Here is a 14,184-nt window from a genome sequence, read left to right on the forward strand (position 1 = left end):
ATATATATATATATATATATATATATATATATATATATATATATATATATATATATATATATATATATATATATATATATATATATATATATATATATATATATATATATATATATATATATATATATATATATATATATATTAGAATCAAAAGTCTGAAGTATTTGTTTATATTAGAAGCAACAATATCTGATAAAAATGCAGTAAAAACAGTAAAAATTGTGAAATAATATTATAATTTATAAGAGCTGTTTTCCATGTGAATGTCTGTTAAAATGTAATTTATTTCTGTGATCAAAGCTATATTTTCAGCATCATTACTCCAGTCTTCAGTGTCACATGATCCTTCAGAAATCATTCTAGTATGCTGATTTGCTCAAGAAACAATTCTGATTATCATCAACATTGTAAACTGATACATTTTATCTTTCAGAATTCAAAAGAACAGCATTTATTTGAAATAGAAATATTTTTGCAACATTATAAAATTGTCAAAGTATTGTCACTTTTCATCAGTTTAATGCACCCTTGATGAATAAAAGCCTTCATTTCTTAAAATTTTTCCTCCATTTTTACTGCTCAAACATTTCTGTTCTTTTGTACTGACAAAGTGGATGTCAGCAGGGGGAGATGTGGCTCTTCCAGCATGCTGTAGTTTTACCGCAGTAAGATTTCTGCACACGATCACCTCCAATAAACACATGCAAACGCAGCCACATCAGGAGATTGACTGACTGACGACTGACTGATTGATTGATGGACGGACGGATGATGGGGAAACTGACGCACACAATCCACACGCAGCCACATGAACACTAATGAAAACACTCTCCTCTGAAGGAGAAAAACATCTGCTGAGTGTTGAACATCAGCTCATTCTCACTCAATGGGTTTGGAATACACATCGCTTATATTTATTCCTACACTGACGTCATTTGCCTCCTCAGTTTTGTGTTGAGGAGATAAAGTTAGAAAGTCAGATATCGCCTGTGGGATGATGTCTACTGTTTCACAAGCTATTTTTAAAAACACTAGGTCTGTACAGTGGACAGTATTCAGTACTGCATACTGTTTAGTAAATGAAACAGTGCACATTATGCATAATAATAAAAATAATGCATTGAAGTTTTTGGAATTTAATAGAGGAACTTAAACTTGCAGAAAACCCCTAGCTGTTCTTTCTTTCTTTCTTTCTTGTTAATAAATGTGACTCTGGACCACAAAACCAGTCATATGAAATCATATTCTATAAATGTCAATGATTTATAAGCTTGTTTATAAGCTGAATAAATAAGCTTTTCATTGATGTATGGTTTGTTAGGATAGGAAAACATTTGGCCGAGATACAACTATTGGAAAATCTGAAATCTAAGGGTGCAAAAAATAAAATAAAAAATAAAAATAAAAATGTCCAAATGAAGTTCTTAGCAATGCATATTACATTTTTTTATTTATGGTAGGAAATGTAGAAAATATCTTCATGGAACTTAATCTTAATATATATATATATATATATATATATATATTTTTTTTTTTTTACCTATACAATGTATTGTTGCTATTGCTACAAATATGCCTGGCTCACAAATTTATTTCAATTAATATTTTAATGTAACATTTTTATTATTTCATCTATTATTTTAGTGCATTATTTAATTTACTTATTTATTTATTTTTGTTGGTTATGTTCTTGTATTTCACATTCTTTATATTCTTTGACTTGTTTTATGTCTGTTGTCTGGCTATTACTGTTCAATAAATTTCTTGCAAAAAAAAAAAAGAATGTTATTGTTAAAATAATAAATAAATAAAATATCAAACAGTGGGATGCTACATTATTGTCACATGAGATGCAAAGGGGTGGAAAATTTTCCGTAAATTTCCGTAAACTTTCCAAAAATCTCAGGAAGATTCTAAAAAATCTTGGAAAGTTTCCAAAATTTCTGTAATGTTTCCAAAATTTACTAGAAATTTATCAGATTTTTGCATTAAAATGATCAAGATAAAAACTTGAAGTTCAATCACACTAGTGTTCAATGTTTCTGAAATTTACTGGAAATTTTTCCCATTTTTGCAACAGAAACACAGTTGTTTTGCGTTTTTATTAATTTTGCATAAAAATGATCAAGATGTAAACTTGTAGTTCATTCAATCACACTAGAACTGCAGTCAAATTGCACTGCATTGTGGAATACTGCATTTTGTGCATTGATCTGTTATTTACTGCACATTTTAGTATATACATAGTAGATCATTTCCATTCTATGCAACATATGCATACTATATAGTGCAGAAATGGATGTTAAATGGAGGAATCTCATTGAAACAAATACATTTTTCAATGGGGTGGAAAATTTCCGTAAACTTTCCAAAAATCCCAGGAAGATTCTAAAAAATCCTGTAAAGTTTCCAAAATTGCTGGAATGTTTCCGAAATTTACTGGAAATTTTTCACATTTTTGCAACAGAAACAGTTGTTTTGCATTTTTATTAATTTTGCGTAAAAAGGGTCAAGATGAAAACTTGTAGTTCATTCAATCACACTAGAACTGCAGTCAAATTGCACTGCATAGTATGCATATGTTGCATAGAATGGAAATGATCTACTATGTAAATACTAAAATGTGCAGTAAATAACAGATCAATGCACAAAATGCAGTATTCCACAATGCAGTGCAATTTGACTGCATTTCTAGTGTGATTGAATGAACTACAAGTTTACATCTTGATCCTTTTTACGCAAAATTAATAAAAATGCAAAACAACTGTTTCTGTTGCAAAAATGTGGAAATTTTCCAGTAAATTTCGAAAACATTTCAGAAATTTTGGAGACTTTCCAGGATTTTTTAGAATCTTCCTGAGATTTTTGGAAAGTTTACGGAAATGTACCAGAAATTTTCCACCGCCATTGAAAAAAGTTATTTTTTTCAATATGATTTCTCCATCTAAACATCCATTTCTGCACTATATAGTATGCATATGTGGCATAGAATGGAAATGATCTAATATGTATATACTAAAATGTGCAGTAAATAACAGATCAATGCACAAAATGCAGTATTTCACATTGCATAAAGATCCTTTGAACATCTGAAGAACGTTCTTCAGATTGTAAAAAGGTAGGTAAGAGATGGCTCTTTAAAGAACCTTTGAACTAAAAATGGTTCTTCTATGGCATCACTGTGAGGAACCTTTTAAAACATCTTTATTTTTAAGAGTGTAGTGCAGAAATGGATGTAAGATGGAGGAATCTCATTGAAAAAAAAAAAGATTTTTCAATTCTTTGTGATGACGCAAATAATTAGCCAGGTTTTAATTAGGTGAATCAACACTGATTACGAGTGAAAGAGTCGACCCCACAGATGCTCTTAATTGTGCTCCATCTGCTTTAGGACACACAGATCGGCTCGCAGGACATCTGCATATTGGCAAATCGCAACCAATGGCAACTGACAGTCTGATATTTCAGTGACAGTGTGTTGGCCATGTCTATAAGCTATAAGCTTTCACTTCATAAACTTGCCATCTCTAGTTAATCTTTAAATTATGACTGCATTTTTCAGATCATCAGAAGCTTTTAGAGAAATTAAAAGTGTTAAAAAAGAACATCTTCAAAGAAATGTCACATTCGTCTATCATCCGTCTAACTATCTTTCTATCTATCTATCTATCTATCTATCTATCTATCTATCTATCTATCTATCTATCTATCTATCTATCTATCTATCTATCTATCTATCTATGTCTATCTGTCTATCATCCATCCATCAATCCATCTGTCTATCCATTTATTTATCTATCAATCCATCCATCCGTCTATCTATCTATCCATCTGTCTATCCGTCTATCTATCTATCCATCTGTCTATCCGTCTATCCATCCGTCTATCCATCATCCATCCATCCATTTATCCGTCTATCATCCACCTATCTTTCCATCTATCATCTGTCTATCCATCCATCCATCCATCCATCTGTTTATCCATCCATCCATCCATCCATCCATCCATCATCTGTCCATCCATCCATCCATCCATCCATCCATCCATCCATCCATCCATCTGTTTATCCATCCATCCATCCATCATCTGTCCATCCATCCATCCATCATCTGTCTATCCATCCATCCATCCATCCATCCATCCATCCATCCATCCATCATCTGTCCATCCATCCATCATCTGTCTATCCATCCATCCATCCATCCATCATCTGTCTATCCATCCATCCATCCATCCATCCATCCTTCCATCATCTGTCTATCCATCCATCCATCCATCCATCCACCATCTATCTATCCATCTATCCTTTTATCCATCTGTCTATCATCCATCCATCTATCTATCTATCTATCTATCTATCTATCTATCTATCTATCTATCTATCTATCTATCTATCTATCTATCTATCTATCTATCTATCTATCTATCTATCTATCCATCTATCTATCCATCTATCTATCATCCATCCATCTATCCATCTATCTATCTATCCTTCTATCCTTTTATCCATCTGTCTATCATCCATCCATCTATCATCTATCCATCTATCTATCCATCTATCTATCATCCATCCATCTATCCATCTATCTATCTATCCATCTATCCTTTTATCCATCTGTCTATCATCCATCCATCTATCCATCTATCCATCTATCTATCCATCTATCTATCTATCCGTTTATCCATCTATCAATCCATCCATCTGTCTATCCATCTACCCATCTATACATCCATCTGTCTGCATATCCGTCTATGTATCATCTTTCTATCAGTCCTCATGAACATCACTGATGATCCTGAGGGCTGTTTGCTAGTCCAACATTTATGAACATGTTTTATTAATCACAGCCAAATTTAGCAATTCCCTTTAGTTTCTCTGATTTCAGTCTGAAATTAATCAGCATATTTAACATTAATTAGGTGTTTCTGGATATGGTAATATATCTGAAATATTCCTAAAAGCAGCCATTAAAGGTTACTTTAAAAAAGCCTGAAGTCTTTGCAAGCTGATAATGGAAAATATGAAGCTATAATTTATACACACAAACATGGTGTTGGCTTTTAATGCTAATATTGTTCTGTCCCATATGGCAAAAAAAAAAAAAAAAAAAGAGAAAAAACTTGGCAATTGCAAGAAAAAAGTCAGAATTGCAAGATGCAAACATAATTGTGAGGAAAAAAAATCAGAGATATAAATTCACAATTGGAAGAAAAAAATCAGAATTGTGAGAATATAAACTAAAATAATAAGCAAAAAAGCTAAAAATATAAGCAAAATCTCAGGTACTCTTCAGATTTTGGTAGCCCGAAAATGAATTTAACTAGCCCAAATAAAAAAAAGACTTATTTTTTTTAAATATAGAAAATCAGATAGGAGTCTAAACTTAATCAAAAATGTTTTCAATACACAAATATAAACAAATATCAAGGAAGGAATAATATTTCACTATTTGGTGTATCTGCAGAATTTTTAAATATCAATTTAAGGCAATTTATAAATTGAGTATATCATTTATTATATTAATTTAAAACATAAATATTACTGTCTTAATTGTTTAGTATTTAAGAAGGCACATTAACTTCCTTCACATTTACAACTCTGTGTGTTTGCTGCAAAAAAACATAGGTCGATAATTGCAATCATTTGACCATAAACAGCTGAAAAAAATGTGGAAATAAAAATTAATTCTCTGTCACGAGGGGGCGCTAAAATATCAGAATTACGAGATAAAAAATTCGCAATTGGAAGAAAAAATCTGAATTTAAATATATAAACTCACAATTGTGAGAATTGCAGAATAAAAAAAAGTCAGAATCGCAACAAAAAATCTGAATTGTAAGATATAAACTTTCTTAAAAGAAAAAAGTATGAATCACGATAAAGTCAGAAATGCAAGAAAAACACTCACAATTGTGAGAAAAAAGTCAGAATCACGATATATAAATCCACAATTTCGAGAAAAAAGTCAGAATTGCAATAAAAAAAATCTGATTTGCAATAAAAAGGAAGAATTGTAAGATATAAATCCGCAAATGCAGAAAAAAAAGTCAGAAATGCAAAAAAAACACTCACAATTGTGAGAAAAAAGTCAGAATCACGATATATAAATCCACAATTGCGAAAAAAAGTCAGAAATGCAAAAAAAAAATCACAATTGTGAGAAAAAATTGAATAGTGAGAAAAGTCAGAAAAGTGAAGCAAACAAACTCGCAATTGCGACAGAAAAAAAATCACAATTGTGAGAAAAAGTCAGAATTGCAAGAAATTGCAACAAAAAAGAAAAAAAAGAAAAAGAAAAAATGGCCCGTATTGAAATATCTATTTAAAATATTTTTAATAATAATAGTAATAATGTCATATTGCTTATTAATATGAATAATAAAATACTATTGCATAATATTGCTTGACTTCATTATACAGCAAACACAAATGTGTAATTCAGGTAGCGATATAAACAGGCCAACAGTTTAACTTGTTATTTATGATTCTGTTTAATCCATTCTTCCAGACAGTTTCATCATCTGCAGCAGAAATGCAGAGAACACAACATGCACTTGTGTAATGAATTGCGGTCTGCATCTGAATATGATTGGACGAGAGAAACCAATCATCGATCTCAGATAGAGCTGCTTCACAAATGACCCCATCTAAACTCAGGTTGAGTCTGTGAGTGCTGAATGATTCGGTCTGTCTGTCGTCTTCTGAGACAAACATATGAAGCTCTGAGCCATTCTGCTAATCTGCAGCAGAGGCATTAGGAAATAAATTACAGCTAAGAAGCACTCAGATACGCCAACTAACCTCTATTACCCCGATTTGCATGTTTCCCCGTCGGGAAGAACGACGACGTAAATCATTCAGGTGTCGTCTCACTCATAATTAGATCACGCGCCGCTGCTCCATGAAATGCACAAAGACAGACACTGAAAAATGAGGCAGATATCTATGAGATGAAGACGAGTGAAAGGGCAGATACTGAAACAAGCAATTGACAAAACGTCCTGTCGCTCATCATCATGTGACACAACTCACATTTACATTCAACAGAGTAACAACTGGAATATTCTTAACACTTCACAACATCCAGAGCTGGAGAATGACACTACTGTCTTCTGTAGAGCTGATTAACAGCTGAAATTAAATTTGTTTTATAACTGATACATTTTACAACATTAACATGGATTTTTATTAATGCTATATATATATATACACACACATATATATGAGTCATTCCTGGGATACAGTCCCCGAGAGTTTAAAAAATGAATTGTTTGAAGCTTTTCACAAAGCCCAAAAATAATAATTGCTTTTTTTTTTTTTTTTTTTCATAAAATAATATCTATCATAAACCAAACATTTTGTCATGTCCCTGAGGCACTTCATTGAGTTTGTCCTTGTTAAATTAAATTATTAAGAAAATGTGCATTGTGTCTGTGGTTTTTGGCAATAATGTAAGCATTTATTTGTGTTCCTTTCTTGTGAAGAATATTTTTCTAAATAAATTATAAAATAAAATAATAAAATAAAAAACAGACTCATCCCTGTCATACTACACTGTAAAAAGTGATTTGTTCATCTTACTTAATTTAATTAAGCCAACGAGTTTGCACAATTTAATTAAGTAATGTTAACTTAACTTTATTTAGTGTAATTTAAGTATTATCTACTAATATAAAGTATTCCGTACTAACTTTGATTTAAATTAGCTTAAGTCATTTAAGTTTTGTTAACTTAATTGAATCTGTAATCTGAGCAACATTGAGAGCAACTGTGCTAATGTGACGCGGCATCAGAAGAATCGAGAGACATAGGATCCATGTGCAACAGTTTATTATCAAAAGACAAATCAAACAGGCTTAGGTCAACAACGGCAAACTGGTGTGGTGAAGGCAAATCCAGAAGAGTAGTCAGAGTCCATGCAATGGGGTCGAGGCAGGCTGAGATCAACAACAGTAGTCCGTAGGGAAAGCGTGGGTCGATAAAGGGCAGGCAGAAAAGGTTCACACACAGTATATCCAGTCCGGTTGGCAGCAGTAAGACAGTCCAATGAATAACGCTCAGGATTGGGTACATAACCGACAAAACTTCGCAGTGAATGAGCTGGCGTAGCACGCTCTTATGGCCGCCATAGAGGAAGTGAACCGGGAGACCCGGAACTGGAAATGAGCGTTCCCAGGCACGGGATTGTGGGTAATGTAGTCAATATTCAGGTGAAGGTTCCCGCTGGCGCGGGATAGAGGGAGCCACAGAGACCGCGCTTGTGACAGAGCCCCTCCCCTGCGAGTGCCTCCTGGCACGAGGAGGTGGCCGACGCCGAGGTCTTCCCCTACCACGAGGTCCTGGCCGATCTGGGTGGGTTGAATGGAATTCCGCGGTGAGAGATGGATCCAAGATGTCCTTGGCGGGCACCCAAGACCGTTCCTCGGGACCATAGTCCTCCCAGTCGACCAGGTATTGTAGGAGACCATTCCGGCGTCGGGAGTCCAGGATAGTACTGACTCTGTAGACCTCCTCGCCATCGATGATCAGGGGAGCGGGCACCTGTGGAGCGGTCTCGTCTAGGACCTCCCTCTCCTCCGGGCGACCAGCGGGCTTTAACAGAGAAACATGGAATGTGGGTGAGATACGGTATTCTGCAGGTAAGTCTAGTCTAAATGACACTGGAGTGATTTGACGGGTGATTTTGAATGGACCCACGTACCTGGGACTTAATTTCTTGCATGGTAAGCGAAGGCGTAGATTCCGTGTAGAGAGCCAAACCCATTGTCCTGGTTCGTAGGGTGGATTGGGCCGGCGCTGACGATCTGCCTGAACCTGATTGCGACGAACAGCTCTCTGGAGGTGGATGTGAGCTTGATTCCAGGTAGCTTCACTCTGCTGGAACCAGGAGTTTACAGCGGGGAGATCCGAAGGTTCCCCAGACCAGGGGAATAAGGGAGGTTGAAAACCCAGCACACATTGGAAAGGTGTCAGGTTAGTAGAGGGTTTTCTTAGTGAATTTTGAGCATACTCAGCCCAGAACAGGAATCTACTCCAATCCTCCTGACGGTTCATGCAGTAGGAGCGGAGGAAGCGTGTGAGTTCCTGATTCAGGCGTTCAACTTGTCCATTAGCCTCCGGATGGTAGCCTGACGTGAGGCTAATGTTGACGCCCAAGAGGCGGAAGAAGCTGGTCCAAAGGCGGGACGAGAATTGAGGACCCCTGTCCGAGACGATGTCCTCGGGCAGCCCGTAGAATCGGAACAGGGAGTTGCACAATGCTTCCGCCGTCTCCATGGCGGTGGGTAGTTTGGGAAGGGGAATGAAGCGGCAACTTTTGGAGAATCTATCGACCACTGACAGAATGGTAGTGTATCCCTGGGAAGGGGGTAGGTCGGTTACAAAGTCCACAGCAATGTGGGACCAAGGACGTTGAGGAATGGGTAGCGGTTGCAGCAGACCAGCGGGGAGTTGATGGGAACTCTTAGAGGTGTTGCAAATGATACAGTTCTTGACATGGGTTATGGTGTCTGCACGTAGATTGGGCCACCAGAAACGATTGCGGAGAAGCTGGATGGTTGCCTCCATTCCCGGGTGGCCAGAGCTAGGTGTGGCATGAACCTCTGAGAGTACTCGAGATCGTAGGTTGACAGGTACATACGTGAGGTTAGCTGGACACTCTGCTGGAGGTGGATCCTGGGCATGGGCCTCGGTAATCTCCGTCATGAGATCCCACATAACTGGTGCAATGATCATAGATGCTGGTAAGATGGACTCGGGAGATTGAGGAACGTGATCAGGTTCATGGATGCGAGAGAGAGCATCTGCCTTAGTGTTCTGGGAGCCTGGACGGTAGTGAATTTCAAATTGGAACCTGGTAAAGAAGAGTGCCCATCTGGCTTGGCGATGATTAAGAACCCTGGCAGAACGGAGATATTCCAGATTCTTATGATCAGTCAGGACGATAAACGGATGCTTAGCTCCCTCCAGCCAGTGCCGCCACTCCTCCAAGGCGAGCTTGATGGCGAGCAACTCTCTGTTCCCCACATCATAATTTCTCTCAGCCGGGCTGAGTTTATGAGAGAAAAAGGCGCAGGGAAAAGTCTTGGAAGGTTGATGGTGGCGCTGAGAGAGTACTGCTCCAACTCCTGAACTGGAGGCGTCCACCTCCACGAGGAAAGGTAATTGGGGATCTGGGTGACGAAGCACGGGAGCTGTGGTGAATCGTTGGCGGAGTTCTTGGAAAGCATGCAGAGCTTCGGTTGACCAGGTAAGATGTTTCTCTCCCTTCTTGACCATAGACGTTAGGGGAGCTGCTACAGTACTGAAGTTCCGAATGAATCGACGATAGAAGTTAGAGAATCCCAGGAATCTTTGGAGCTCTTTGAGGGTTTTGGGACGCGGCCATTCCAGCACTGCAGTAACCTTCCTTTCATCCATAGCAACGCCCTCAGGACTGATAACGTACCCCAGGAAAGTGATGCTCTCTTGATGAAACTGACATTTCTCCTCCTTGGCGTACAACTGATGCTGTATGAGACGTTGGAGCACGGACCTGACATGTTGGACATGTTCCTCAAGTGTGTTCGAGAAGATGAGGATGTCGTCAATGTATACTATGACCCACCGATTCAGCATGTCCCGGAAGACCTCGTTGACGAAAGCCTGAAAGTAGGAGGGACTGTTGGCCAGGCCGAAGGGCATAACCCGGTACTCATAGTGACCTGAAGTCGTGGAGAAGGCGGTCTTCCACTCGTCTCCTTCCCGGATGCGAATGAGGTTGTATGCCGAGCGTAAATCCAGCTTTGTGTAGAACCTTGCTGAACGCAGCTGCTCCAGAGCCGGAGGAACGAGAGGAAGAGGGTATCTGTACTTCACCGTCATTTCGTTGAGAGAGCGATAGTCAATACAGGGTCTTAATCCTCCCTCCTTCTTTTTGACAAAGAAGAATCCCGCCGAAGCTGGAGATGTGGAAGCTCGGATGAACCCTTTAGCCAGTTCCTCTTGAATATATTTCTCCATGGCCTCGGACTCTGGTTGGGAGAGTGGAAAGATACGACCATGTGGGGTTACGGCTCCTGGTTTGAGGTCGATGGCACAGTCTCCAGGTCGGTGGGGTGGTAGGGTGGTAGCCTTGAGGACGCTGAAGGCCTCGAGCAGATCGTGGTACTCTGGAGGAATGACGCTGCTGGAAGGTTGTTCGGTCGGGTTGGAGTGAGTCTTTGATCCGGAGGTAATGCAGTGTTGGTGACAATATGGAGACCAGTGAGTGATGTTACCTCCTGCCCAGGAGATGGTCGGTTCGTGACGATCCAGCCATGGAAATCCCAGAATGAGTGGTGACTGTGGTGAGGTGATGACAAAGAAACGAATGATTTCTTGATGGTTGGGCTCTAGACGGAGGGTGAGATCCTCCGTGGTGTGGTCAATGCGTCCAGAGCCTAGTGGTCTCCCGTCGAGGGCGGCCACTGACACAGGGGAAACACAAGAGAGAGTGGGTAAGTGGTTGGATTTCACAAAGTTCATGTCGATGAAGTTTCCTGCAGCCCCAGAGTCAATAAGAGCAGTGGTCCTGATGGACCGACCACCCACACTGAGAACCACGGGAATCACACAACGATTCAAACAATGTCTATGGGAACTCACCGAGGTGGGTGGACGTGGTGGTCGTGTTGGACATGTGGCCCGAATATGTCCAGTTTGTCCACAATAGAGGCAGAGATGGTTCCGCATTCGGCGCTCTCGTTCCTCGAGAGTGATCCTAGTGGTCCCCAGCTGCATGGGTTCGGGTCCAGTAGGTGTCGATGGTTGCATGGAAGCCGGAGTGGTGAAAGGCCGGTTGACTTTGCGTGCTCGCATCACATTGTCGATCCTGATGGAGAGGTCGATGTATTGAGCCAAAGTTAATCCCTCATCACGGCATGCCAATTCCACTTGAAGCTCTGAAGTGAGTCCCTTACGGTAATGTAACTTGAGAGGCCCGTCGTTCCATCCACTTTGTGCTGCTAGTGTGCGAAAATCCAAAGCATAATCTGCTGCGGTACGCCGACCCTGACGTAGAGCAACGATCTGCTCTCCAGCATCACCGCTCTCCGGAGTGGGTTGAAACACCTCCTTGAAGCTCCGTAGAAATGTTGCAAATGTTGGATAGGTGGGTTGGCCCAGATCCCAAACCGCAGTAGCCCAATCCAGAGCTCTTCCCGTGAGGAGTGAACACACAAACGCTATTTTGCTCTCGTCTGAAGCGTACAAGTTCGGTTGTTGGTTCACAAACAAAGTGCATTGAAGTAGAAATCCCTTACACTTAGCTGCAGCACCGTCAAACTTCTCAGGGAAAGCGAGTCGGGGGCTTGTGGTAGCCGCTGGATTAGCCGTGGGTGGGACTGGAGGGTTGATCGGAGCAGTCGGAGAAGGCGTGCTGGGTGGTGTTGAAGCTTGCATACCTCTGATCGCTTGAACCAGTTGAGCAGTCAACGCGCTCAGTTGATCCAATTGCTGTTGGTGATGCATCAACAACGTGGCTTGAGTAGACATCTCCGATGCGATCTGGGAGACTGTCGCTGGATCCGTGGGAGGCGAAGTTTTCTGTGACGCGGCATCAGAAGAATCGAGAGACATAGGATCCATGTGCAACAGTTTATTATCAAAAGACAAATCAAACAGGCTTAGGTCAACAACGGCAAACTGGTGTGGTGAAGGCAAATCCAGAAGAGTAGTCAGAGTCCATGCAATGGGGTCGAGGCAGGCTGAGATCAACAACAGTAGTCCGTAGGGAAAGCGTGGGTCGATAAAGGGCAGGCAGAAAAGGTTCACACACAGTATATCCAGTCCGGTTGGCAGCAGTAAGACAGTCCAATGAATAACGCTCAGGATTGGGTACATAACCGACAAAACTTCGCAGTGAATGAGCTGGCGTAGCACGCTCTTATGGCCGCCATAGAGGAAGTGAACCGGGAGACCCGGAACTGGAAATGAGCGTTCCCAGGCACGGGATTGTGGGTAATGTAGTCAATATTCAGGTGAAGGTTCCCGCTGGCGCGGGATAGAGGGAGCCACAGAGACCGCGCTTGTGACAGCTAATTAGAATTACTGACTCCCAGAATGCATTGGGGCATGAATAAATTATCCAATTGCTTTGTTTTGCTGTTGTTTTTGTATTTTCCGATTTTATTTGATTTGATTTTTATTTGTCTTGTGTCAGTAGCACAAGAAAAAGAGCAAATAAAATGAATATTGTTACAATTAATAAAAATAAATGAAATGGAATTGTTACCATTGTTGCGTTTAGTGTGCTGAATGTTAAAATCTGTGTCTGACTCAAGTGTGGCTGATTGCAAAATATAGCCACAATATGTAAAGGATTATAACTGTCACCAACGCGGTCTCTGTGGCTCCCTCTGACCGCCGCCAGCGGGAACCATCCCCGGAATATTAAACTACATTTCCCATCACCCCGTACCTGAGACTCGCTCTTCCGTTTCCAGATCACCGGTTCACTTCCCCTTGGCGGCCATTTATAGACTCGCTTCGCGGGGAGTTCCTCGTGAAGTTTTGCTAGTCTCACTACAATCCTAAGCGTTTTCCATTGCATTGATTCTTTGTTGCCGACTGGACTGTTTATTCTCCCTGTGATTATTGCTTGTTTCTCTCGACCCCCCGCCTGGATTTGACTACGCTATTTGGATTATCTGCATTGCTCTGTTTACTGGTGATAGACCTTGCTTGTTTGACTACGCTATTAAAGTTGTTTGCACATGGATCCACTGCCTCCGACTCAGTTCATGGAGGGCTTACAGAAAACTTCACCGTCTTCGGATCCAGCGACAACTTCTGCTCTCGATGGCGCTACAGCCGAAGCAGCTACGAGGCAACAGCTCACCACTGAGCTATCAGCACAAGCCACGGCTCTCCGTAACCAGCAGCAACAACTGGATCGCCTAACGGAGGTCACCGGCCAACTGGTAAGAGCTCTCCAAGGGCTTCAAGTGACGGCGCCGCCCGCCACACCTCCTCCTGTTCCGCCACCGTCTGTAATACCACCTGTTTCAGCCAGCCCTCGGCTGGCGTTTCCTGAGAAGTTTGATGGTAACCCAACTAAATGCAAGGGCTTCCTTCTACAATGCTCGTTGTTTACCAGTCAACAACCGCATCTGTATCCTACTGATGAAGGCAAGATCGCATTTGTTTGCTCCCTACTCTCAGGA

General features: G+C 40.4%; 2 protein-coding genes across 3 annotated transcripts in view; one reads left to right on the forward strand and one right to left on the reverse strand.

Annotated features, from left to right (window-relative positions):
• mxra5b (matrix-remodelling associated 5b) overlaps positions 1 to 12,862 on the reverse strand; it is a 99,558-nt gene extending 86,696 nt beyond the window's left edge. The window contains exons 1-2 of the mRNA XM_073845858.1: positions 8,332 to 12,862; positions 7,854 to 8,157 (exon numbers count right to left, since the gene is read on the reverse strand). Of these exons, the coding sequence (XP_073701959.1) occupies positions 7,854 to 8,157; positions 8,332 to 12,862 (4,835 nt within the window). The remainder of the gene's footprint in view (positions 1 to 7,853; positions 8,158 to 8,331) is intronic.
• LOC141340483 (neuroligin-4, X-linked-like) overlaps positions 1 to 14,184 on the forward strand; it is a 226,998-nt gene that overhangs the window by 163,561 nt on the left and 49,253 nt on the right. The window lies entirely within an intron of this gene.

Source organism: Garra rufa, chromosome 8 (assembly GCF_049309525.1).
Source record: "Garra rufa chromosome 8, GarRuf1.0, whole genome shotgun sequence".
Classification (NCBI taxonomy): domain Eukaryota; kingdom Metazoa; phylum Chordata; class Actinopteri; order Cypriniformes; family Cyprinidae; genus Garra; species Garra rufa.